The sequence below is a fragment of the Desmodus rotundus genome, chromosome 4 (assembly GCF_022682495.2).
Source record: "Desmodus rotundus isolate HL8 chromosome 4, HLdesRot8A.1, whole genome shotgun sequence".
Taxonomy (NCBI): domain Eukaryota; kingdom Metazoa; phylum Chordata; class Mammalia; order Chiroptera; family Phyllostomidae; genus Desmodus; species Desmodus rotundus.
The window spans coordinates 166,695,425-166,719,959 of record NC_071390.1 but is presented as its reverse complement, the minus strand read 5'-3'; the positions used below and the strand labels follow the sequence as shown (position 1 = coordinate 166,719,959).

The window sequence follows — 24,535 nt, the reverse complement described above, 5'->3', positions numbered from 1 at the left end:
AACCACTTACACTTTCCAGGATGTGACTACTCCAGGCCATAAAACTGCATTTGCCTCAATACTCATCTAAACCCTGCTAAAAATACATGCAAAAATACAGCACATCAGACACCAATTCACCACCAGAATGGCTAAAGAGATGCAAATTTCACACCTGCCAGGAAACCCCACCACTGGCCCATTTTAGGGTGCTCTGAAACCAATGCCTTCCATGATCAAAATTCAGCTGCTTTTCTAGTTCTGCCCTAGAATTTGCGCTGGGGTCGGGAGCTGGGGGGCACTTCAGTGGGTTCCCTTCTCCTGGGTCACATGCCCTCTCGACACAGGAAAGCCTCTTGGCTCTCTCACTCCCTGCTCCAACTTCTGGTACTCCAGAAAAACGTACTCTGAGTTCCCTGAAGAAGGGGAGTGACGGAGCCCAGCCTGGTTCCTTCAGGAGTCCGTGACAGGGCATCCTCGGGGTGGAGCTACGGTCACGAGCCAGAAAGCCTATATAGGTCCTGCTAAGGTGTAACATTACAAGAGTTCCTACAAAATTTACTTATCTGCAAGTCCGTCTGCATGCATGGGGCGTGTGCCTGCTGCAGGACTGTGTATGCCTGTGTCTGTGTGCGTGTACCTCCTCATAAGCGACACTATAACCTCCGTTCTGTAGTGCTGTACTGAAAATAGCTGCTTGATGACAACACTGAAGAGTAAATAGTGACAAAAGTGAAACAATGTTTAAACCCAGTAATAAACCTGTTCAACAGCCCCATTATTCAAGTGCGGAGAAGCAAACGGGGCCTGGACGTGGCAGGGTTAACCTTCCACAGAATTAGGCTTTTGGTTTTCCTAATTCAATGGCATTTATATCCATTTACTTTCAAGGAGCCCCCGCTGCTTGTTATCAGGGCGGCCTTGATTATAATTTTAGCCTTCAAACAAAATTGGCCCGAATTCTATTGACTGAAGGTGAATACAGCTTTTGAATTCTGCTGTTCCCATTGTGGCGGGTTTCTGTATGGCGTAGCTCTAAAAAAAGACTAATGTTGCCATTCTTCTAAAAAAAGACTAATGTTGCCATTCTGGCGACCCCTCCCGCCCCACTCCGTTTCTACCTTGGGGCTCTGTAGGGACACGCTGGCGTGTTCTCTCTGCAGTGGGTGTATGTAGTGCAAATGTTTTCCTCTGACAATATGCGAAAGTGTTACCTTGGATGCTGCTTTCTTCATCAGCTCCAAGGCAAGCCGTCTGTTCTTTTTTACTCCTTGACCCTAAACAATGATAAACAGTAATGATCACAAACAGAAGGAACCCAGTGTGCACTCAAAAGTACCACACAGATGGGCCCGAGTTCGACACAAAAGAACTTAGAAATAAAACCCAAGCCTTCTTAAGTATTAACCAAATGTTAAACATTTCTGTAAGCAGTGCTCTACATTGTCATCATCATCATCACCATCGTCATTTTGCTTATATCTGTGAAGCCGAGGCGACGAACCTCAGCCTCCCAGCTTAGCATCCGTGCACAAGTCCCCATTAATCATCGAGTGACTCGCCCGCGCATCAGCCCACAGGTGCTGTTGGGAGAAGCTGGGAACAGGGTTAAATGAGTTTGGTCATCCCGGTGTGTTTCTCTGGGCATTATCTAATTTGCTGCTCGCTACAGTACTTTATCTGTGTCCACAGGCCAGAGTTATCAGGCTTTGTCTGCAGCTTCCCTCGGTCTTCACTGAAGCCCCCAGGGTGAAACACTGTAGCTTCAGAACCAGCTTGAGAACCACCTTGGCAGGAGTTAGGACCCCTTGGAATCGGTTGTGTCAGGCAAAACCCGACAAGGTTCGTCTGGCAAATTCAGGTTCTTTTTTGCGGAGGTGTTCCGTGTGCCACAGAAAGGAATGGCCTTGGGGTTCTTGTTACCAGAGAGGAGCTCCGTGGGACCACGCCGAGACGTCTGCAGGACCATGTGGGGAAACGGTGAGTTTGGGGGTGGGGGGGTTCCCTGGGTCTCTCATGACATGGGTCTGACCATTAGGATCATTGCTGCCTCCAAACTCAGCCGGAGTCCGTTATGAACACACGTCCCCCCACCACGTGCCCCGTGGAGTCCAGGTCCCAGACACAGTGGTTGATGGGGTCACATGTACTCTAAGGTGAGCGGGCCTTGCAATGAGTCCAGCTTTTAACTCCACTTATGTAAATACTTGGCTCTACAGTAAATGAGACACCAAGAGTGAACATTCCTGTGTTAATTAATGTGGGTCAAGCACTATCCTGTCATTTTTAACCCTCACAACAACCCCGCCGAGGTGCTGCTATCATTCCCATCTGAGAAACTGGCTCAGAGTCCCATAGCGAGAAGTAGAGGTAGGGTATGAACCCAGGCTGGTGGGCTCCACAGTCCGAGCTTATAACCCCCACGCTATATTTTCCCCTGTATGTTTCAGTTGTGTGCGGAAATAGTGTAACGATTCATAACCTCCTTGCAGGATACAGAAAACACGCAGAGTATGCTTGTCTCTAGATTTTTCAGGACCCAAAATAAAACTGTGAATCCAGCTAAAGGTTAAATTACATACACCGAGTTGCTATTAGACTTTAACTTACCTATTTAATAAAACCAATGAGCCGAAGCAAAGTAGAAGATGGAGATATTTTTCAGAAGTGCACCATTACTTCATTTAATTAGAGAGGGAGAGGAGAGAGAAAAGGACATGAGGATATTGGAATAGCTGGAGGTGCCAACGGGGCAAGCTTTCCTGATTTCTGAAAAGGCACCAAGACCACAGAATGTTCAACCCAAACTTTATCCTTCATCCTTTTCCAACTTCTTTACTTTGAAGAAATAAAACTGAGGCTCAGTGAGCTTGACTTATCCAAAAACCTCACGGATGGATCTGCAACGAGAACTCAGAGACGCTGATTTCTAGGCAGGGCTTGTCCAGTGCACTTGTTATTGAATCAGAAGAGGGTGATGTCCTGCACAGAGACTGCATGATACCCAAGTCGGAGTTGTGCTGGAAGCCGTTAAGAGAGAGAGAGATGTGAGGTCCTGGAACCACATGGTACGGGCTCAGTCATGCTCACTGAACACATTCACTGAGGACAGCTGCGCAGTGAAGTCAACGCTCCATCCTCATGTGGATGCAAAACGGGATGGACTTGACTGTCCTGGGCAAACCACTGCCACCATTGTGGCGCCAATTTTGAGTACAATAAGCCGAATGCCCTCACAATACAATAAGCCAAGTGCACACTCCTGTTCTTCACATTCGGAAAGCCCATTTTCTGCACGGGGCTCTTCCACACAGAATACACTTAGAGAGGCTGTCTGGCCAAAGGTGTAAAGATCTTCCTTTGAAGGCTGATCAAGGGCTTCCCTCATCCCACTTAGGAATATCTTAGTTAAAAGGCAGGAAAATTGAAAAAGCTTTCAGGTTGGGGAAATCAGACCCTGAGGAAACAGTATGTCATCTGCAGAGTAGCTGATTTATGTGTCTGCCTCTCCCTCTGGACTGCGAGTTCCTGGTGGGCAGAGGTAATGTCTGAATCACACGCTTTGGGCGGTGGCCAGCCCCGGCTCCGGGGGACAGATGCCTTTCTTCTGTGCCGGTCTCTGTCCTGTCTTCCCCATCAGTGTACAAGCCCCCCGAGGTGGGGATGTGGCTCATGCGCCCCTGTGTCCCCCCATCTAGCACAGGGTCTGGCATTCGTCAGACTGAATGGGTGTTTATTGAACAAATACATGAATGCATTGGCATATGGCTAAGAGTCAAGCCATTTCTATGTTGATTTGACAACTGGAAAGAGAAAGCCCAGGCCATAAATTTGGAAACCATAACAACCAATAGGTTTTAAGGCTTTGGAAGGTTAGAAACGTAGCAAAAGTCATGCTGTTAAGCGGCGAGGGCCACAGCTGTGGTTCTGGAGCTGGGCCTGGCCACATGAACCCGCCTTTGTTCGGAGACACTTGCTGTGTGCAGGCAGCTGCCCTCTGTGGGCACGGACACAAGTCGAAGGGTTTCCTTCCCGGAGCCAACAGCTTTTTCCTTTTCCAGGACTGATGAATTGATGTCTGGCGTTTGGGAGTGAGAAGCACAGACTCTGAAGCCAGCCTGCCTGGATCTGTTTCAGGTTTGCAATGTACTAGCTGTGCGACCTTGGGCAAGTTACAAAACCTTTCTGTGCCCAGTTGCCGTGTACATAAACCACAGTAATGACACCCGCCATGCCCACCTCACCAGGTTGTTGTGAGGATTAAATGGTTCATACATGTAAATCAGGTAACAAACGCTCAGTCAATCACTGTGAACGATCATTATTTTGCATAAAACGCAGTGTTTTATAGTTCTCAAAGCCCACTCGTTATGTCATTTCATTCAATGTGTGGTCATCACCGTTGTCCCATGGGATCAGATAACTTCAAGGACACAGCAGAGGCAGGGCTTGACCTCCATCCTGTGTCCTGGGCTAATGCTCTTCCCACCTGTCCCCCTAGTCTTCTGTTGGCTTAAAACCAAGGTCTTTGTTGGTCCAACAGAGACTGTTGGCATCCAGCCCGAACACACACTTGAAGCTGTGACTGAACAACAACACTGCCTGGTGGCAACACTGCAGCAGCTCTGGGGGCTGGCGGCCACGCACCGGCCCCCCGACCATGGTGTCTCCTGCAGAATGCCACAGCTCTTGCAAGAGCAAAGAGAAGCCAGGTGCCAGACATAAGACTCATGATTAAAAACAAGACCAGGGGACCGCCTCTGACTCTGCCTTTTCAGCAAACATCCCTCTTCATGAAGAGTGACAGAAGGGTAGGTACACCAAGGTTCTTCGGTTCCAGACTCCCTGTCTGACCACATGCCTCCAGGAAACTGCTCAGAAGTCGGATAAGAACTGCACAGCCTCGGCACCAAGTGAGCGGTTCTTACCTTGAATAACACAATGGAATAGTCGTATATTAGAGCAGGGTCCTCGGTCTCCAGGGCACCCTTGGCGTACCACTCGATCGCCGCTTCAGGATTCTTGGCCACGCCTTGCTGCCCCCAGAACAACATCTGGGCCAAGCGTTGCTTCAAGACAACAGCAGTTTAGAATAGTGACTTTCCTGTGCAATCCTCAACATAAAGTTTTGAAAGGTGGGAGGACAAACCTGGCTCGGAATGTTTACATACCGAGAACCAAGAATGAGGCAGATACGTGTTATCTTCCAACCTGAGCCAAAGACCTCAAGGTGGACCTTATAAATACAAGTCCTTAACGTGAGCTGGAAATGGTGCGCCTCTGTGTGTGTGCATGCTCGTGGGTGTGTGTCCGTGTGTGTGTGAATACGTCAACTGCACCCAGGGCCAAAGCTAGATGAAGACAACCACAACTGTCTCCTCGCCTCTCTTCTCTGAGAGGTGCTGCCCGGCCTCTCGGCCCAGTGAGCCGTGTAGAGGTCTGTGCACACCCATATCCATTAGGGCATCTTTCTACAGCATTTATCTCCTAGCCCAGCATTTGTCCACCCAGCCGGCTCCACAGGTACACTTGAGGCTGGGAGCCTTCTGGGGGTAGAAACCTCAAGAAGTGATTGGTCTACCCTCATCCCCTCGGTCTCCACCCAGCAGTGCTCACAGAAACCCCTCAACAAAGATCTGCTGAATGAAGGAAGGAAGAAGTGTCCATGGCTAGGAAAGTTCGTGTAGGCTCTGGAGCACCCAGCACGGGGCTCTGGCAATGGCCTTTCCAGAACCACACACCGGAATTCCTTCCTGCCCTAGAAAGCGTGCAGACTGATGACAGATGCCCAAGAATGGAGCCAGAGGCAACATCCATTACATTCTGGCCCTAGGTGGGCCCCTGATTGTCTTCTTTCTGCCTCTTCTCTTATCTCCTTTCCCTTCCCTCCTCCCTCCAACTCCACCAAGTACTTGCACCTCCAGCAAAGTATCCCCTGAATTGCTAGGGAGACCTCTACAGAGGGCGGGAGATCTATTACTAGAGGGTCTGAAATGTGTGCTTGTCGATGCGTTTATTCTTCTGTTTTCTTTCTCTTTCCATTTCTGGTTCTTCTGCCTGCCTAGTAGCCCCAGAGGCCCTTCCCGACACAGTGAGCTCACCAGGAGCGTGAAGGCAAAGCTAGATCCTTTGGGAAGGAGGCCTCCCCCTCCCCGCCACAGTGCTATCAGCGTTAGCCAGCTCCCACCAGGGGCTCTTACCGTGAAATCAAGGCCAAAGGGCAGACAGAGCACGTTCTCCAGCCTCCTGCCCTTTCCAGTACCCCTTAAAAGTCCACCCAAAAGGCATGTTCAAGAGACAGGGTTGATCTTTTTGGCACATGGATTTCTATTATTCCAGCCAAATTCATGGCCTTCTCGATGCCCATCTAATCTCTCCCACACCTCCAGATACTTCTTTTTGTTTCTATCTCATGCACTAATGTCCCCTGGTAGCCTTTCAGACTGCCCATAAATACTGTGGCTCTTTGTCTTTCTGGGCTCAGGGCAGGACTACACTGCAGGCCACCTGAAGTCAAGAGTGACCAAGTGACTTGTTCTGGCCAATGAAATGTGAGGAGTGACTTGTGCCATTTCTGAGCAGAAGTGTTAAGAGCCAGTGTGGGGGGTCCTACAGCCATCACCCTGCTGTAGCGGTTTTAGAGACACGCGTTTTGATGAAAGCTCCATTAGCTTGGGTTTCTAGGGGACCTTGGCAGCACAGCCATGCCAACCCCCGTTGGACAGGTCACGGGAGCAAGAAATAAGCCAGCACTGCTTTAAGCCACTGTGGTTTGGGGGAGTCCGTTAGCGCGGCATGACCTGGTCTATCACGACAGAGAATTTCCAAGACAGTGGACCGTGTTTTTACCTGAGCTGCTGCGTTGCCTCGGGTAGCTTCATGCTTCAGCCACATAAAGACATCTCCATCTTCTTTGGTTTGTACCTTGAGTACTTCATCATCTCTTAGTCTAATTGTTTCAACATATGCCTAAAAAGGAAGCAAGGAAAGGAGGGAGAGAAGAAGGGAAGGGAGGAAGGGAGATAGAAAACACCTAAGTGATATGGGCATGCAAAAGACAAGGCATGTTCTTAAGCCAGAAATGGCTCAGGGGAACACTATATGAATAATTTAAATATGAAGGGGGTCCACTGTATCATCAGATCAAAAAGTATTTTTAAACAAATGCATCACATCCAATGTATCTAAATGAACATTTTTGTTCTTATAAAAGCATATTCCTTGGGAGGGCAAAATTTATTCCACTTCTACTTCTATTGCTTCAGCTTGTTCAGAAGTCAACTTCTGTGCCTCTGATTTCAGAGCCAGATTATACACAGCATCAAAAAAGGTATATCAATATTTTCTAAGTATAACCTTATTTTTTATCCCAAAGTGTTATTATCCTGCATGACTAACCCTTTTGATTCAGCAGGCTCCGCTTCAAATATCTTTTGGCTATTTCCAAAAATTAAATCCACCTTGCAAAGAAGAGGGCATGTTAACTCGGAGGATGCGAGCGAGAATGTGCTTAGAGTCGCCGCAGATGAACCCAAAGGGAAAGTTCACAAAGTGTTCGAATCTGTGAACAGCCTCCCAGGTCTCTGACTTCTCTGAAGGAAATAAGACTCATTTTGAAGCAGAAATTTTGGCTGCTTATCAAAAAGCCAGTTCTGTTGTCTCACAGTCTCCCCTTATGCCCAATGAATTCTACCTAAGAGGGCCGCCAGGGGTCCTGGAAAAGGCTTCTCATGCCGGCGCAGCTGCACGCAGATGGTGGAAAAGTTGGATCTGGGCGAATTTGGGAAAGAAGCCTTAGAGAACAAGGAGCTGATTTCCCATCGGACCTCTCTGTTGTTAGTTAAGAAAAGTACTTAGATTCACAAACTCTAGTCCACAACCCTGTTCCTGAGAAGGTCTTCCAGCTGCCTTGTCCACTGTGGCAGTGGCCATGTGGAGCCAGAGGTCCCTCTCAGGGCCACTGGGGCACTGAGACTTGGGGACAGTGGGAGCACTCAGAACCCAGCGGCTATTAATTCCTGCTGGACGTCTAACCTTGGGAGACCACAAAGCCAAGAGCAACAATGAGAATAATGATGCCCGCCCTGGCTGGTGTGGCTCAGTGGATTGAGTACCGGCCTGCAAACCGAAAGGTTGCAGGTCCGATTCCCAGTCAAGGGCACATGCCTGGGTTGCAGGCCAGGTCTCCAGTAGGGGGCACACGAGAGGCAACCATACTTTGATGTTTCTCTCCTGCTCTTTCTCCCTTCTTTCCCTCTCTCTAAAAATAAATTAAAAAATTAAAAAAAAATAATGATGCCCATGACCTTTCATTGAAACCAACTATATGGGTGTTTAACAAGTGTTTTTTCCCCCATTTAGTCCTCACAACAGGGCTGCAACCCAAATATCACTGCCCTCGATTTATACACAAAGAAAAAAATGCAAGGTGCAAAAGGTGACACCATGAACTCAAACAAGGTCACACTGTAGAGCTGGCCCTGGAAGCCAGGTCGGCTTGAGTCCAAAGACAGGGCTCTGAGCAGCTCCCCCATGATGTTCTCTAGGGAGAAGCCCCTGGAATCCTGCCTGGGCACAAGCCACTTGTCAACTCTGCCAAGTGCATGGCCAACGAGTGCTGCTTCCGCTCAGCCTCGGTGGGACGCAGTCGCCAGTGGTGAGTCTGCAGGGGGCTGAAGCTTGAGATGCTCCCAAAGTAGAATTCTCAGAGACAAGTTTTTTGTTTAACGGGAGAGTTTGGATTTTGAGTTGTTTTTCTTCTTCTCTTTAACTGTTTCAAAGGGAGAGAGAAAGAGAAAGGAGAGAGGGAGAAAGAGGAGAATGTGAGGCAGGGATAAAGAAGGGAGAGAGAGAGAAAGGAAGAGAAGAAAAAACAAAGACAGGAAAAGAGAGGGAGGGAAATAGAAGGTGGAGAGGAGAGAGGAGAGGGAGGGAGAAAGAGAGAAAGAGAGACAGAAACAGAGAAAGGATGGAAGACAGGGCAGGAAGGAAAAACCCTCCAACTTTGCAGCTGGGGAGCTCAGGCCCTCAGCAGCGCCCCTTTCCCAGAGCCTCTGCGTTCACTGGAGCTGTGAAGTCGACTGGTGCCAGCCTGGGAATTCAGGAGCAGGGCCCATTCAGAGCTGACACCTAAACCACCTACCTACCTCCGCTAACTTCCTCTGGGGCCTGTGGGAACCACTATGAGGAACCTGCCTAGGGGCCAGGGGAGGGGCTAGTGTGTGTGTTCAAATCAGCTATAATAGTTGGCTCCCAAAGGGGCCTGGTATGTATTCTTTGTTGAAATTTAACTAGGGATTTTAAAGTAAGAATGGGGAAATATTGGCAGTAACACAGAGACAGGAAAGCAAGTACCCAAGATTCCCCAAAAGGGGGTGCCGCTTCCTAAGGAAGTGTTGAACGCAACAGAGGCAGAGTTTACAGCCGATGCTCTGGGTACTGGCCATCGACAATGGACACTGGTCGCATCACAAAGCACCAGAGTGGACAAGAAATTGCAATCCCTTCATGTCCATCACTGGGCTGGAAGCGCTACACTTCCAGCCTGTCCGTCATCCCATTGATAAACACTGAGCACAAACGTAAGGTCAAGCACAATGCTGGGCACTGGGGTCACTGCTGTGAATACACAGGATGCCTATCTTGGAGCTCACACTCTAGTGGGGAAGCCAGACCTCTGACCCCGTAAACACCCATCATAAGAGCAATGGCAGGGAGGTGCCTGGCCTCACTGCAAAGGGGAGATCAGGAGGAGGAGGTGAAGTGTGAGCCTTGAGTTCAAGTAAGAGGAGGGGTCAGCAGGCAGGGAAAGGCTGGTGGGCATGGAGAAGGAACACCAGGCAGAGGACAGCCAGCAGGGCTGGGAGGTGTAGCCAGAAGCTTGGTTTCTGCAGGGTGGGCACGCCAGGCAGTGATGGCTGAGAGCCGAGGTTGGGGACACAGAGAGAAACTGGGTCAAGGGGCACCTCCTCTGCCCAGTGACGTGCTGGACTTAGTGCTTCTGGGTCAGTCCTTCTCAGCACTGGCTGCACCTTATCATTTGAGGGTCTTTTGAAACAGACACACGCATGTGTACACACAAGTAAAGATTATACGCCTGGGCCCCACCCTCACTTCTGTGAGACCCTGGGGTAGAGCCTGCGCAGATGTGTTCTCTAAGCTCCCAGGTAATTCTGATGCATAGGCAGGTTGAGGATCGCCCCTGTCGACAGCCCACTGTGGCCTTCGGGAGAAGAGAATGGGAAGGGACAAGACTCGGGACAGAAAGACCAGTTAGGAGGTATATTTGTTTGCTAGGGCTGCCATGACAAAATGCCCCAGACTGGGTGGTTTAAACCACCGACATTTATTTCCTTACACTCCTGGAGGTTTAAGTCCAAGATCAAGGTGTTGGCAAGTCGAGTTTCTTCTGAGGCCTCTCTCCTTCGCATGCAGGTGGCCACCTTCTTGCTGTGTCCTCACAAGGTCATCCTTCCGGCTGTTTTGTCTGCGCCCCAATCTCCTTTTCATGTAAGGACACCAGTTGCACTGACTCTATTTTTAACTTAATGACCTTTTTAAAGGCCTTATTTCCAAATGCAGTCACATTCTGAGGTACTAGGGGTAACGGCTTCAACATACAAGTTGCGGGGGCAGGGGGAGGTGAGCACAATTCAGCTCCCAACAGGAGGTTGTCACGGCGGCTCAGGAAGAGACGAGGAAGGACAAATGCAGGCGGCGGCAGCAAGGATGGAGACGGAAGAGACCAGAGGGCACGGGAAGCTGTTGGGGACTGTCATTGATTAGGATGATGGGGGTGTCTAAGATGACAGCCTAGTGGCCAGCATGGAAAGTGGTGCCATCAGTTAAGGTGCTTGTGGGGGACAGTGGGGAGGAAATGCGGGGTTTCCTCTGCAGCACGCTCAGTGCACACATGAGCTGCGGGCAATAGCTCCGCTGGGGACAAAGGGTTGAGTGTCATCGGATTTGGAGGACAGTTGAAGCTAAGGGTGAGGATGAGATGTGACCCCTGCCCTGTAGCAGGTGTAGAGAGGAGGCTGCAGCCCAAATCCCGCAGGAAAAGCAAGTTCTGAAAAGTGGAGGGCATGAGAGGAACTCCTTTGTGATTAAGCCACAAAAACAAACAAAACCCGAGAGCATCTTCTTTCTCTTTAACCTGAAGCCGAGGCCCATGAAATCATAAAGAAGTGATATGAAGTGGGATCACTAATACAGAAGATGAAGTGATGCCAACCACGCGTTACATAAACGAGAAAATGAAACAAGAACCAGGAAAAGAACGCCTGACAGATCCTCGGTTTGCTAATTAGAGGTCTGGCCTTCCACGTCTCCTCATCTGTTGCGTGCTGCTGGTGGAGTAATAGATTTCTCAGCAAAAGGACATTTACGTCAACATATGACACCTGCTTAGAGTCTCAAGAAGCCATTAATTACACATTCTTAAGAAAATGAGCTATGATACCACTCTTCTAACTGTGTAATTTGTATCTGGCATTCTTAATCATACGACTTTTCAGCTGCAAGACGGATCTTTGCTATTCAACTTTGCTGGTTCTGACCAATTAAACATTTTCTTTCATAATCATAACGTTTCATGTGTCAAATCTTCAAAAGAAAAGGAGCTTGTTAGCAACATACCATTTCCTGTTGCTAATTTATGCTAAATTAGAAATCTTAAAAGTATAATATATACATATAGGACATCATTAACACATCCAGGCTTGGCAGCGCAGTGGCAATATTATTTGGTGGCTTGATTGTGCATGAATGTTTTTCAGAATAATTTTTTAAAAATCTTTATCAATTAAATTAATTCCTGCCAAGTGGAGGTCAAATTTTGCACATAGCCTATATACACTGAGGGACTATATATGGTGATGCGAAAATTGCGTATGTTTATTCAAAAGAAATCACTTTCTAAAGGAATCAGAATGTCTGTACCTACAGCCTTGGGCGTTTTATAGCTCGACTCCTGTTTAACGTTTGCCACCAGCATGTCTTTCAGTCACTTGCTTCATAACCAGGCAGCGGCCACCGCAGATCTCTTTCCGGAAACCGCCCATTCCCAGTCATCGGAGCAAGCGGCTTCGCTTCAATCCGGAGCCGCGCTAGGGAACAGTGAGAGGCCTCGCCCCCATTAGCTGCTCGGCTTAAGATTCCACAACCCTGACCTAGCCAGGCCTACCCCTAGGCTCCCTGAGTGCAAGCAGGGAAAATCAAGAGCTCATGGCCTAGGTCAAGGCCAAATCCGGCAAAGCAGTTTACATTTCATTCATACACTGTCTGGCAGAGTCAAGTACAGTCTCTCTCATCAGAGCCTGCATAGGCAAAGCCTGTATTTACTATCTGGCCCTTTACAGAAAAAAGAAATCGCTGCCTCCTGGTATAAACTACTTGCACTTCCTCTCAACTCGCCCACCTCCAGTGCTAAGACCATCAAAACACTTAAATCCTTTCTGGAGGAAGAGGATATATAAAACACATTCCGAAAGGCTAACCACATTGTGGTCTACTCCCTGGATACACATCTCCATCATCCACAGGCAGCTTCCCTTTTATTCTTACATTGTCTCCTTTGCTTGTGCCCTTTCATTCACTGTCACCCACACAAGTATGGAAACAAACCATCGGCGGTCTAATGTAACACATTATGTCTCGTGAGTAGATGTAAGCCATTGATACCTTTGCCCAAAGACTCAAAAAGATTTAGAAGCCTGCAAAGTTAGGGGGTGGAGTTAGTGCAAACATCACATGCTGTCAATCACCGGGGAGCCCTGGGCCAGCAAGGCTCACGTGATGTGAACAGATGCTTCTCCAGGTGTCCAGCAGTGGGAACAAAGCTCCGACGGAGTTTGCTTCCTCATATCACTGACCCTGCTTGCTCCTTACATATTGATAGGAGACATTGGTTTACTGTTCCCCCATTTGACTCAATTTCCCCTAACATCTCTAGACCCACCACATCACCCGGTTGTGGAACAAAGACAAGACGCCTACATTTCTGATACACATTCTCTTGCAAAATCATAATCTGTCCTGTATACGAGTCCTCCCATTCATGAAAAGTTTTTCATGTGTAGATGGAGAATTGTTCCTAGCCTGAGAGCACAGGCAGGAAATGCAAATTGGAGAGTGTAAGAAAGTTTCTCTCTCTATTCAATGATGCTCGTGTTCTGAGCCAGCAGATGTAGACAGTAGCAGGTGTAGACACTTCATTAAAAAATCAAGAAGTCCTGGTAAACACGGCCATAACCACTTCCTCCCGCCTGGCTTTCGTACCTGATCTCCCTGCAGCGTGTGCTGGTCAAGGGGCGTCTTTGTGGCAATGTTGCTATAGTAGGCATAGGACAGCTCCCAGTCCAAGGGGTAGTTATCAACGCCCTGGAAGTGTTTGTAGCCGAGATTCATTGAAGACAGCCTCTCACTGCCCTGGCCTCCAACCAAACTATACAACATGCCCTGTTAGGAAGAAATGGACAGTGTTCACAAGATTAGAGGTAAGGGTCATGAAATCCAACCACTGACCGGTCATCTGGCCCCGCCCCTATATGCAACAATCCTAGTCATTCCCAAACACGTTAGCATGCCTTGAAAATATCTTTAGAAAACAAGGTACAGCAGCTTTCTAAAGGCTTCCAGATTCCCAGCTACCTGCCGTTCTAAATGTCTGATAGCTTAAAATTCCTTGACCTTTGCCCTTCTTCAGTGACAGCGGGGGGCCTTCCCCTGACCTCTCACAGTATCTTCGTGTTCCCACTGACTGTTCTAAGGGTCCCTGGTCTGCTTCAGCCATGCCACCTATGGCCAGATGGCCCCAACCTCACACTCTCAGAATGTTAGTCTTGGGAAGCGTCTTTTGAGATTGACTGGTCCAAAAACCGTATCTCACAGTTGAGGAAACAGAGGCCCAGAGAAGTAGCATCATTGCTCTATGTCCAACCAGCCACTTTGTGGCAGAGACAGGGCTAGAATCTTCTAGACTATATTCCACCTCTGTGGGGACTCCCTCAGGGACTGGGAAAGCATGCCATCCATCACGAGCTTCTCTAAGCCAGAGTCATGCACGAAGAAGTCGCTGAGAAACACAGAGCCACCTGGGCGCGTCCAAACAGCACAACTCCCCACACCCAGGATGAACAAGTCGGAAAACAAGGTGATCAGGGACCATTCGGCAGTACTTCCACAAACGTGATTCCAAATATTACGCAAGTTACATCATCAACTGGTTCCAGAACCAAAAAGGAAACCGCCTGGTACAGCTTTCATTTTGAGGCCTGGATGTGGCAACACTTGGCTTCGAGGCCCCAATGACTTGACTTAGCTAACAAGTCATGGGGTAACGGTCCCACAGCCGGAGCAGTTACAGGAACTGGGTAAGAGGCACCTGTTCCTGAAGGGCTGGGATTCGGGTAAGCCGAGCCCAAACTGCCCCTTGGCATGTACCGATCACGTCCAGGGGCCCAGCAGTGGGGGGTGGGGCTGAAGGCAGGAGCCCTCTTTATCACAGCCCTAGGGTGTTGTTCTGGACTGTTCAAGATTCCATTCTTCGGATCATGAACTCAACCGGTTCCACCTGGGGCATGACAGTATCACTCTGCAAACAGAGCGTGGGTGACCAATACCCCAGGATCCCCTGAAACACTCTACCTGCAGCTGATCCCGAGGCACGTTTAATCCAGTTTCATAAAAGACCGCGAGGTAGTAGGATGCTTTATGATATCCACAGCAGCTGGAATCCATCAGGAAGGGGACGACAGAACTCATCTGGCGAAGACCATCCACGCTGGAGAGTCTCTTTACAGCCTTTTCAAATATCATCCCGCCGATTTCAAAAAGAGATTCATTCGGGTGCCTTGGCCCTGTAAGCAACACAAGTCACAGCCCACACAATTAATTACCACGGGATCGACGCGGCTTTAGAAAGAAGAAGGAAAAGCCAATTAAACCACCTAAGCTACTAATGTGGATGGTTCTGCAGTGCCTTGAAATACACCCCCTTTCAGGTAGGTAAATCAAACCCTCTGGGGATGCCACACTGTCATTCTGTAAATAGCTTTTTCCTTTGGCACCGAATGACAGCCTAGCATCCTGGGAAAAAGGATGTGCCTTATTTAGCTGAGACAGCGCCTCGAGAGAGTAATTTACTCGGTGTAACTCAGCACCAAATCAGGACTACCTAAACTTCCAGAGGCTTTTTTCCCCTCTAAAACTCTCTGAAGAAGAAAGTGTTTTATTTCAGAAATAGTTCCTAGGTACTGCTCTAAAAAGTTGAGCAAAAGAAACTTATTTTGAGATGCTTCCCTCTCTTTGGCCTCCAAAGTTTCTATAAATACAGTAACAAGAATGAATCAACTTTTACTGAAGGCTTACAAAATGCCAAATACTGCGTTAGGTGTCTTGTGCGAATTATGTCAGGTAAGCCGAATGATTTTGTGAGGGGGCACTGTTATTGGCGTCCTCACTTTTTCAGAGGAGCAGACTGAAGTGTGACGAGGTCAACCAAACCCTCTAAAGTGACAAAAGTTGGCAAGTGGCAGAGCCAAGCTCTGAGTCCAGCTTTGCTGGTCACAAAAGCCAGAGTTCCTACTCACTCTGCTACTCCCCCCCCCTGCCCCCCCCAGTTCAACAGGCAACCAGGTGTCTCAGCAAGTTCCTGGCCACCAAGGTACAGCCCTCATTAGGCAACTGCTTTAAGCTATATGATACTTCTTTTTACCTAATCCTCCCTAAATATGATGAACATTTTAAGCCCAAGATAGCTCATTATATGGCCCTATCATGTAAGTATTACAGTCTTCTAAAGTCTGTCCCCACTCTTCCTGTCTCTTGTTTATCAATTCAGACAATGAATGTTTGCCTTTGATTCTGTGCTCTGTTACAAATGACCACATAGGAGCGCACAGACACTACTGACATTGAAAGAGAGATGATCAATTTATTTCAGACCCAAATTTTAACTGCCTAAAAACTATGTCCAACATTTTTCTTTGATTTTCTTTATTCTATCCAAAGTTAAATAGTATTTACAACTTTCAGGGGGCAATAAGAGATTTATTCTATGAGCACTCCGTAAGGGAATGGAGAGAGGGGAGTTTCCAATGGGTGGAAACTTGAGTGGGAAGATCTGAGATTGGGCTTCTTTAAGGGCAATTCCCTCGCAGGGGTCCAAGCTAAACACAGACACCAGTGGGAGCCACAGATGAAACTGTGAAACCCAAGCTGTTGGCTAGGAGCTGGTGCCAGTCCCTCCTGGCACACAGGCTGGCTGTCCCTGAGAGGTGGCATGTGCCATTTATGGCTAAGCTGGGGAAGGAGCCCACCCACCCCCTACACCCATTGCTAAGAAGTACATCTCCTGGAACTCTCTGCCCCAGCCCTCTCGGGTTCCCCAGACATTAGCTGGGTCTGCCTTTACTATCTCCATCCCAAGTGGTAGGTGCTGAGAAAAAAAATCACCCTACTACTGAACAAATGGAATTTACTCCTCTGTCTGTATTTTTTTAATCCCAAAAGAAACAGTGGCATTTTGTTAAAAAAAAAAAAAATCAAACAATACCGATTTGTATAAAATAAAAACGGAAGTTCCCTCTCTCCCCATCCTTCTCCCCTTCTCAAATTAAAACACATTTGTTCCCAGAAGATTTCAAAATAGCACACTTTTTATCATTAGAAGTAGTCATTTTTATATGAATTTTGCTTCAAAAGTACAATAAACCCCATTAAAGTTTTCTTCACTAATTTTAAAATGAGCTGTAAACAAGCAGAATATATTATTGTAATGAAGATTTTGAGAAAAAGTTGCTGCTTCTGGGTATTTTAATAAGAATCATTATAAAATAAGAATTTTTAAATAAACAGTCAAGTAATTCAACATGTTTTCATGTCAGGAGTAGCAAAATAATTGTCATAATTTTAAAAATTATTCTCCCAATCCTTTTTTTATTTGTTTTTTCTCTTTTTTTTTTCATACTGTACAACCCCCTTCAGTGCTCACAGCCCACAGATAAGGAGGCTGGGCAATGGTTCAAGGCTGCAATTTACTCTGGTGTGGCTACACTATGAGGGGCCCACAGGGAAGGGCCCACCAGAAATCCATTACCATGCCCCCAGTCCTTCTTCAATAGCAAAGAGAAATACTATTAAAAGCTTGGTGCCCTGGCGAGTGTGGCTCAGTGGACCAAGCAGCAGCCTGTGAACCGAAATGTCGCAGGTTTGCTTCCCAGTCAGGGCACAGGCCTGGGTTCCCAGGTCCCCAGTTGGGGGCGTTCGAGAGGCAACCGATTGGTGTATCTCTCACACGTTGATGTTTCTCTCCCTCTGTTTCTCCCTCCCCTGCCCTAAAAGCAAATAAAAATAAAATCTTAAATCTTTCTAAAGCTTCACTAGTATTGGGCTCTATAGCAGTGCCGCTGCTCTAACCGGTCCTCTATTTTTAGACTCCTGGATTGCGTCCAGTGGTTTTGCTATAACCAACAACACGGTCGCGAACATCCTCGAACATGTCTCCCTGCTCCTCTGTTGGGATATATCTGAATAACAACATCCCCTCCCCCCCATAGGAGTCTGCAGACCTCAGGTTGGATTTTCCCTCTGCAGAGCCGAAAGCATTCCATCCTACTCAACCGTTAGACGGGATATGGGTCTTCACTGGATGCAGCGTGCCTGCAGCACTCCGATGGCTTTGCAAAATAAATCTTACTTCTGCTTATTCACATGTTTACTTTTAAATACATACTATCCCAGACGCCCCTCTGGGCACATTCAGAGAGAGGCAACATTAGTGTTTCGTTAACGACTCCTCCCTGCCTCACTTGCTCTCCCAAACCCCTAAGATGATGAGTTTTGCCTGAGTTCCCACGAACATGGACCTTGTGGGCTCACAGGAGAGAAGCGACTCCACACCAAATGAAGCTCCAAATGAAACACTTGCCCTGCTGACCCCTGGCACAGAACCCCAGAGATCATTAGCAGGAATGTTCAGGTAGCTGGGCTTGCTGGAGAACCGGGGGCGAAAGGGAAATCCTCCCCAAAGCTCTAAGCCTTAGCACAAAAATACTTCGCAGACTGAAATGTAGGCGGGTTGAAAAGGCTTCATGAGTTCTTTTACATATTAAAATGAACTCCTCACCCCAAATATTACCAATCAGTATTTTCTCTGTAAAAGAATCTAAACAATTTTCTGTACTAGTGAACATAATTTTTAAAAAATACATCTAAAGTAAAACTGCTCCTTTTCTAAATATTTTAAATTTATTGATTTGAGAGAGAGGGGAGAGAGAGAGAGAGAGAGAGAGAGAGAGAGAGAGAGAGAGAGAGAGAGAGAGAGAGAGAGAGAGACAGGGAGAGAGAAACCAACTGAGCCACCCAGCCAGGGCACACCCACTCCGTTTTGCACATTCTTTAAAGTTCAAGTTCTAACTGTAGCACAAAATTAAAGCCAGGATGACACTGGTGATATTGTAAAACTGGTAATTTTAAAACCAGTTTAATGGGAACTATTAATTTCACCCATCTGGTTTAGCATATGCATTTTTTCTAGCCGGTCTGTACCTAAAAGAAAAGCATGCCTCGTTTATGGAGATTAATGGTGTAATGAAACGCAAACAAAATAGAAAAAGGAGACATTTTCCCATTTTCCTGTTCCTGCACCAGAACCTGAGGAAACAACAGGCAAGGGCGCTGTGAATTAGTCCTCAGTCTTTTCCAGGTCGCACGGCGTTGTTCACTTTCCTCTTTGTTCTCCGTTACAGCGTTGCCATAAGGCAGCCATGTGCATGCCCATGGTTAAAAGAGGCAAAAGGCAGAAAATGAGAAAGTAGCCAGTGGCTGATGGTGCTGGCGTGGGCCCCTGATTGAGATTCAGAAGGAGAGAGACAGACTCACTTCTGGGGAGAGGAACGGGGACATCAATAGGAAAGTCATTGTTAGTTTCAAGCTTCCAAAAGGTGGAATGCATCCAAAGCAGAAGTTTGAGAGTGGGAAAAAGAAGTGAAAGGCGAAAATGTCATTTAACAAGAAAAGGAAGATTTTCACCAAGTTTACTAGTTTAAAAAAAAACACAGGGCGTTCCTCATTTGCATTCCAATCAGGTGAGCCCCGCTGGCTTCCCAGAGACCTAAGGAGGTTGGCTTATTTCTACCTCAAAAGTAAGCTTTATTTGTACTTTTCGGTACTGTGCAAATTTTCTGGTTTTATACATGGAATCTCTCCCCTTCCTTCCCCCCTCCCTCCATCCCCTCCTCCCCAGCTCCCAGTACTGTCATCAGGAATTATCTCGGCAGGAAGAGTATGGCCCTTCCTTTGTGCTTCTGTGAATTAAAAAAAAAACAAACTATAATGTATGCTTTCTTAAATAAGAAAAAAATGATGGTTCTGCAATGAACAACAATGCAAATAGCTCTTAAAGGACATAGCATCCCGGCATTATTAAGTAACATCATTTCCATGCTCTGTGTTTCAGAGTCTCCAAATAAACATTGCGATTGTCGGCAAAAATGAAAAGAGTTAAAAACAAATCAGAGCAAAGCTAATGCAGCCAGCAACCCTCCGGCACACTCATCCACTGCACTGGGCACAGCGAAGCCTGGGGCGGGCGTCGGGCCCTGGCCCTGCCCGAAAATACAGATGGTGTCAGCCCTGGGAGGTGAGCCCATCCCCAGACCTGGCCTTCTTCCGAGAACCATTTGCTGGCAGACCTTGGAGTTCCTGGGGCCACAGTCACCGACTCTGTGGGCTCAGAGGTGCCTGTGTGGGGTAAAAGAGGGGGGAAGGGAGCAAGCAGTTCTGGCCTCGGGGAAGATGTCCGGAGAATCTGGCCTGCTCACCTGTCCTTCCCTGCCTTCAAGTCCCCCCTGCCCCGGAGTCTCTGTGTCCTTCCTCACTCCTTCCACTACCAGCTCTCTGGCCTCAAGCCACATACCTCCAATTGTCATTCCAGCCTTTTACCAGCTCAGTTCCCACCACCTCCTCTCCCTAGATGCCAGAGCCCCATTCAAAGGGTTTTTGAGTTCAAAGCATTCCATTTTGACAAAAAAAAAAAAAAAAAAGTGACAGAAGAGCAAAGAAATAGCCAGCACACCTCTTAAATAGTGAAAAATCATGCATACTGAAATACTACCGTCCTAGTATTAGAAAAAGCCAAATGCTAATAGGGCGATTTCTATGCTCTGCCAGGAGCCATTTTCCTGAAGAATTGGAGGTTCCCCAGGAAACACCGAAGAGGTTGACTGACCGGAACAGTCCCCCTGAAGACCTGAATGTGGGGTCTAGTGTTAGATGCCACCCAGCACCTGGCCAGTGGTGAACTTGGGGACAGAGCTGCACAGGAGAACCCCCATGCCAAGCAAGGAAATTGGGATGCAGGGCCACAGCCCTGGGAGGAGGCAGGGGACTCTGCCGCATCTACATGCACTGTGTATAGCTAGCTGCCCTGAGGAGTGCTGCCACCTTTAATTCAGAGGCATGCCAACTCTGGGAGGTGAGGAACGGTAAGAAGCCTCCCTCCCCCGCATTCCCTAGCACTTGGCAGAGGGCTGTGTGTGGGCTGATCTGTGTTTTTAGTTATGGTCGCCCCAGGGCCCAGCATAGTGCTTGGAGGCACCCCACATGTGGGTGCTACGTCCTAGGGGCTGCTTTACATGTGGGCACCAGCACACCTCAGCAACTGGACTGCAGATGTATGAAAGCGAGAACGCTAAGGGCCGCGTTTTGAGAGCTCTTTGGTAATGGGTGTGCGCAGGCTAAGAAGTCTGGTCTCCTTTCATCGCCGGAGAGAGCTGGCAAACAGTGTTCTGAGAAACAGAACTGTTTGTAGACATGTTTTCAGAGCCAGGACAGCAGCTCCTGAGAGGTAACAGGCTAAGGAGTATGTAAGAAATGAGAAAAATAGAGAGAGGCAAATAAACCTACAGAACTCTCAGTCTGGAGGGGTGTCATGGCTCGGTTAGTGCAGACCTTGAACTTGTGCCTCCCAGAAGTCAAGCTCATGTTCCTTTAGTGACTCACTGACCCAACAAAGACTTTTTTTTAGTACTTACAATAGAATCGCTTATTCATTCAGAGTCCATTCAGTTACTCAACAAATATTTACTGAGGGTCTGCAAAGAAATCCTAGCTCCGCTCCTGCTGTCCCCACTCCTGCTGTCTAAGCTCCACTGTGGAATCAGATGGACACATCAACTCTAAGGTAGTAAGACAGGTGCCGTACAGGGGAAACCTGCAAAATGGCAAGGACAGCGGGGGCGATGGAGCCGTCTGCCCCGGGGGACAGGAAAGATGCCATGAGGAGGCAGTATCTGAGTTGGGACTCGAGGGCTGTTTGCAGGGCAGGTGAGCTGAGAAGTGTGGGGGTGGAGGGCAGCAGTGAGGTATGCTCTTTGAGGAAACGGTGCAGAAATATGCTGTGTAGGGTCCTATGGAAGAAGAATGGACAACTAAGCAGCTAACATATACCCAGCCCCGTGCAGGCATTGTGCAGAATGAGAAGTGGGCTACTTCCACTGCACGCACTGCTGTCAACGAGCTTGCCACCGAGCGAGTGACAGCGTCACCTATAGCATCAAACGGCTGTGAATCAGGGCAGAGTGAGATGAGCTCTGTTTGGGCAACCCTGTGCCACATATCCATGTGGCCTCTTTCCGTCCCTGAAGCTCTTTCAGAGACACATGTCACTGTATGACAGTATTGTTCTTAAACTAGACTTTCCCCAGTATATAAGTTATAACTTAAGTTACACCTCATATCCATGAGGCTGGCTACTATTAAAAAAAAGAAGAAGAAAATAACAAGTTTAGCAAAGGTGTGGAGAAATTGTAACCTTTGTGCACTGCTGGTGGGAATCTAAAATGATGCAGCTACTATGGAAAACAGGATGGTGGTTCCTCAGAAAATTCAAGGTAGAGCTTCTGGCCAAGATGGAGGCACAGGTAGGTACACTGTGCCTCCTCGCACAACCAAAAGAAGGACAACAACCAATTTAAAAGCCAAAAACCACCAGAACTGCCAGAAAACTGAACTGTATGGAAGTCTGAAAACTAAGGAGGTAAAGAAGAAACATTCACCCAGACTGTGCCGAAACAAAGAAATATGGTCCAAATGAAAGAACAGATCAAAACTCTAGAAAAAGAACTAAGCAGTGAGGAGATGGCCAACCTATCAGATGCAGCGTTCAAAACACTGGTAATCAGTATGCTCACAGAAATGGCTGAGTATGGTTGCAAAATACAGGAATAAGTGAAGCCTTTGTAAAGTGAAATAAAGAAAAATAAGCAGGGAACCACCAGTGAAGGGAAGGAAACTGGGACTCAAATCAAAGATGTGGAACAGAAGGAAGAAAGAAACATTCAACTATAACAGAATGAAGAAACAAGAATTCAAAAAAATGAGGAGAGGTTTAGGAACCTCTGGGACAACTTTAAACGTTCCAACATCTGAATCATGGGGTGCCAGAAAGAGAAGAGGAAGAGCAAGAAATTGGAAACTTATTTGAAGAAATGATGAAGGAAAACTTCCCTAATCTGGTGAAGGAAATAGACACAGAAGCCCAGGAAGCTCAGAGAGTACCAAAGAAGTTGGACCCAAGGAAGCACACACCAAGGCATATCATAGTTACATTACCCAAGATTAAAGATAAGGAGAGAATCTTAAAATCAGCAAGAGAAAAGGAGACAGTTACCTACAAAGGAGTTCTCATAAGACTATCAGCTGATTTCTTAAAAGACACCTTATAGGCAAGAAGGGGCTGGAAAGAAGTATTCAAAGTCATGAAGGGCAAGGGCCTACATCCAAGATTACTCTATCCAGCAAAACTATCATTTAGAATGGAAGGGCAGATAAAGTGCTTCCCAGATAAGGTTAAGTTAAAGGAGTTCATCATCACCAAGCCCTTACTATATGAAATGTTACAGGGACTTATCTAAGAAAAAGAAGATCAAAAATATGAACACTAAAATGACAACACACAACTATCAAAAACTAAACCTAAAATGAAACAGACTAAAAGCAAACAACTAGAACAGGAACAGAATCACAGAAATGGAGATCACATGGAGGGTTATCAGTGGGGAGGTGGAGCGGGGAGAATGTGGGAAAAGGCACAGGGAATAAGAAGCATAATTGGTAGGAACAAAACAGACAGGGGGAGGTTGAGAATAGTATGGGAAATGGAGAAGCCTGAGAACTTATATGCACAACCCATGGACATGAAGTAAGGGGGAGATGCTGGAGGGAGTGGGCGTGCAGGGCAGAGGGGGATAAAGAGGAGAAAAAAATGAGACAACTGTAATATCATAATCAATAAAGTATACTTAAAAAATTCAAAGTAGAATTATCATAAAATCCAGCAATCCCACCTCTGAGTATATACGGAAAAAAACTGAACGCCAAGTCTTGAAGAGATATTTGCACACCCATGCGCACAACAGCACTATTCACAATAGCCCAGAGGCGGAAGCAACCCAAATGCCTGTCAATAGGTGTGGTTTACATACAATGAAATATTGTTCGGCCTTAAAAAGGAAGACGGTCCTGACACATGCTCAATGTGGATGAACCTTGAGGACTTTATGCTAAGTGACAAATACTATATGACTCCACTTATATGAGGCTCTAGAACAGTCAAGTTCATAGAGACGGAAAGTAGAATAGTGGTTACTAGGGCCTAAGGGGGATGGGAAGTAGTTGTTTAGAGGGTACAGAGTTTCAGTTTTACAAGATGAGAAAGTTCTTGAGAGCTGTTAAGCAACAATGTGAATGTCCTCAATACTACTAAACAGAACACTTAAAAATGGCCACAACGGGGAATTTTATGTTATTAGTACTTTCCCACAGAAACCATGTATATATTTTTAATTACAGTCCTTAGAGAGTGAGGGTGTATAAATACTCGGCGATTGTCTCTTGGAGGAGGATGTACGGCTCCACCTTTGGGACTGCTCTTGACCTCACTTGGCTGGAGTGTAGAGGACACCCCATCATACTCTTCCTGCCAGTTGCTGACGAAGCCCAAGCTTCTGACTCTCCTCCCCCCGTAATGTGCCCACGGCCCCTTTGAAGTGTGCTGCTGGCTCAGAGTGACAGCAGATGATCCGCTGCAAATCACACCATGCGGGGAGAACACAGTCCCGAGCCTGACACATGCATGCGTGCCTGGCGGCCTGGAAGTGGCGTCGGCCAGCTCGCTGAGGAGAGGCTGCCAAGGAAAAAGATGACGCTGTCGCAGAGAACCAGAATCACAGGCCACCGTCTCACACTGTCTTCTTTTTTTTCTTTCTTCAAAATGCCAGGAAAAGACAACTGCACACAGTGATTCCCTCTGTACAAATGAGGGGAGCGGGTATTTTCCTTATGGTTACCTATACATAAAGAGGCACGGCCCCATTGCTGTTCTGTCCTGGCTCGCAGACGGCGCTAGGTCAAGACCTGTTCGGTGAACGAGTGCATGGAGAGCTGTCACAGGAGGGACCAAGAAATTCCTCACACAGTCCAGTCCCTTATCTCTGGGACAGCACCTACTGGGTTCCCACAGCAAGAATTCCAAGCCTCAAACATCTGATACTCG

The 24,535-nt window shown here is 47.3% G+C and overlaps 1 protein-coding gene and 1 non-coding gene across 3 annotated transcripts in view; both read right to left on the bottom strand.

Annotated features, from left to right (window-relative positions):
* SEL1L3 (SEL1L family member 3) overlaps window positions 1-24,535 on the bottom strand; it is a 95,773-nt gene that overhangs the window by 29,734 nt on the left and 41,504 nt on the right. For both annotated transcript variants that reach the window (XM_045182767.3, XM_024573608.4), the window contains exons 10-14: window positions 14,626-14,837; window positions 13,258-13,437; window positions 6,829-6,948; window positions 4,908-5,048; window positions 1,194-1,256 (exon numbers count right to left, since the gene is read on the bottom strand). In XM_045182767.3, coding sequence (XP_045038702.2) covers window positions 1,194-1,256; window positions 4,908-5,048; window positions 6,829-6,948; window positions 13,258-13,437; window positions 14,626-14,837 — 716 coding nt within the window. The remainder of the gene's footprint in view (window positions 1-1,193; window positions 1,257-4,907; window positions 5,049-6,828; window positions 6,949-13,257; window positions 13,438-14,625; window positions 14,838-24,535) is intronic.
* LOC112316954 (small nucleolar RNA SNORA42/SNORA80 family) lies at window positions 16,946-17,082 on the bottom strand. The gene has a single exon (XR_002976056.2). It is a non-coding gene; the product is annotated as a small nucleolar RNA SNORA42/SNORA80 family (small nucleolar RNA).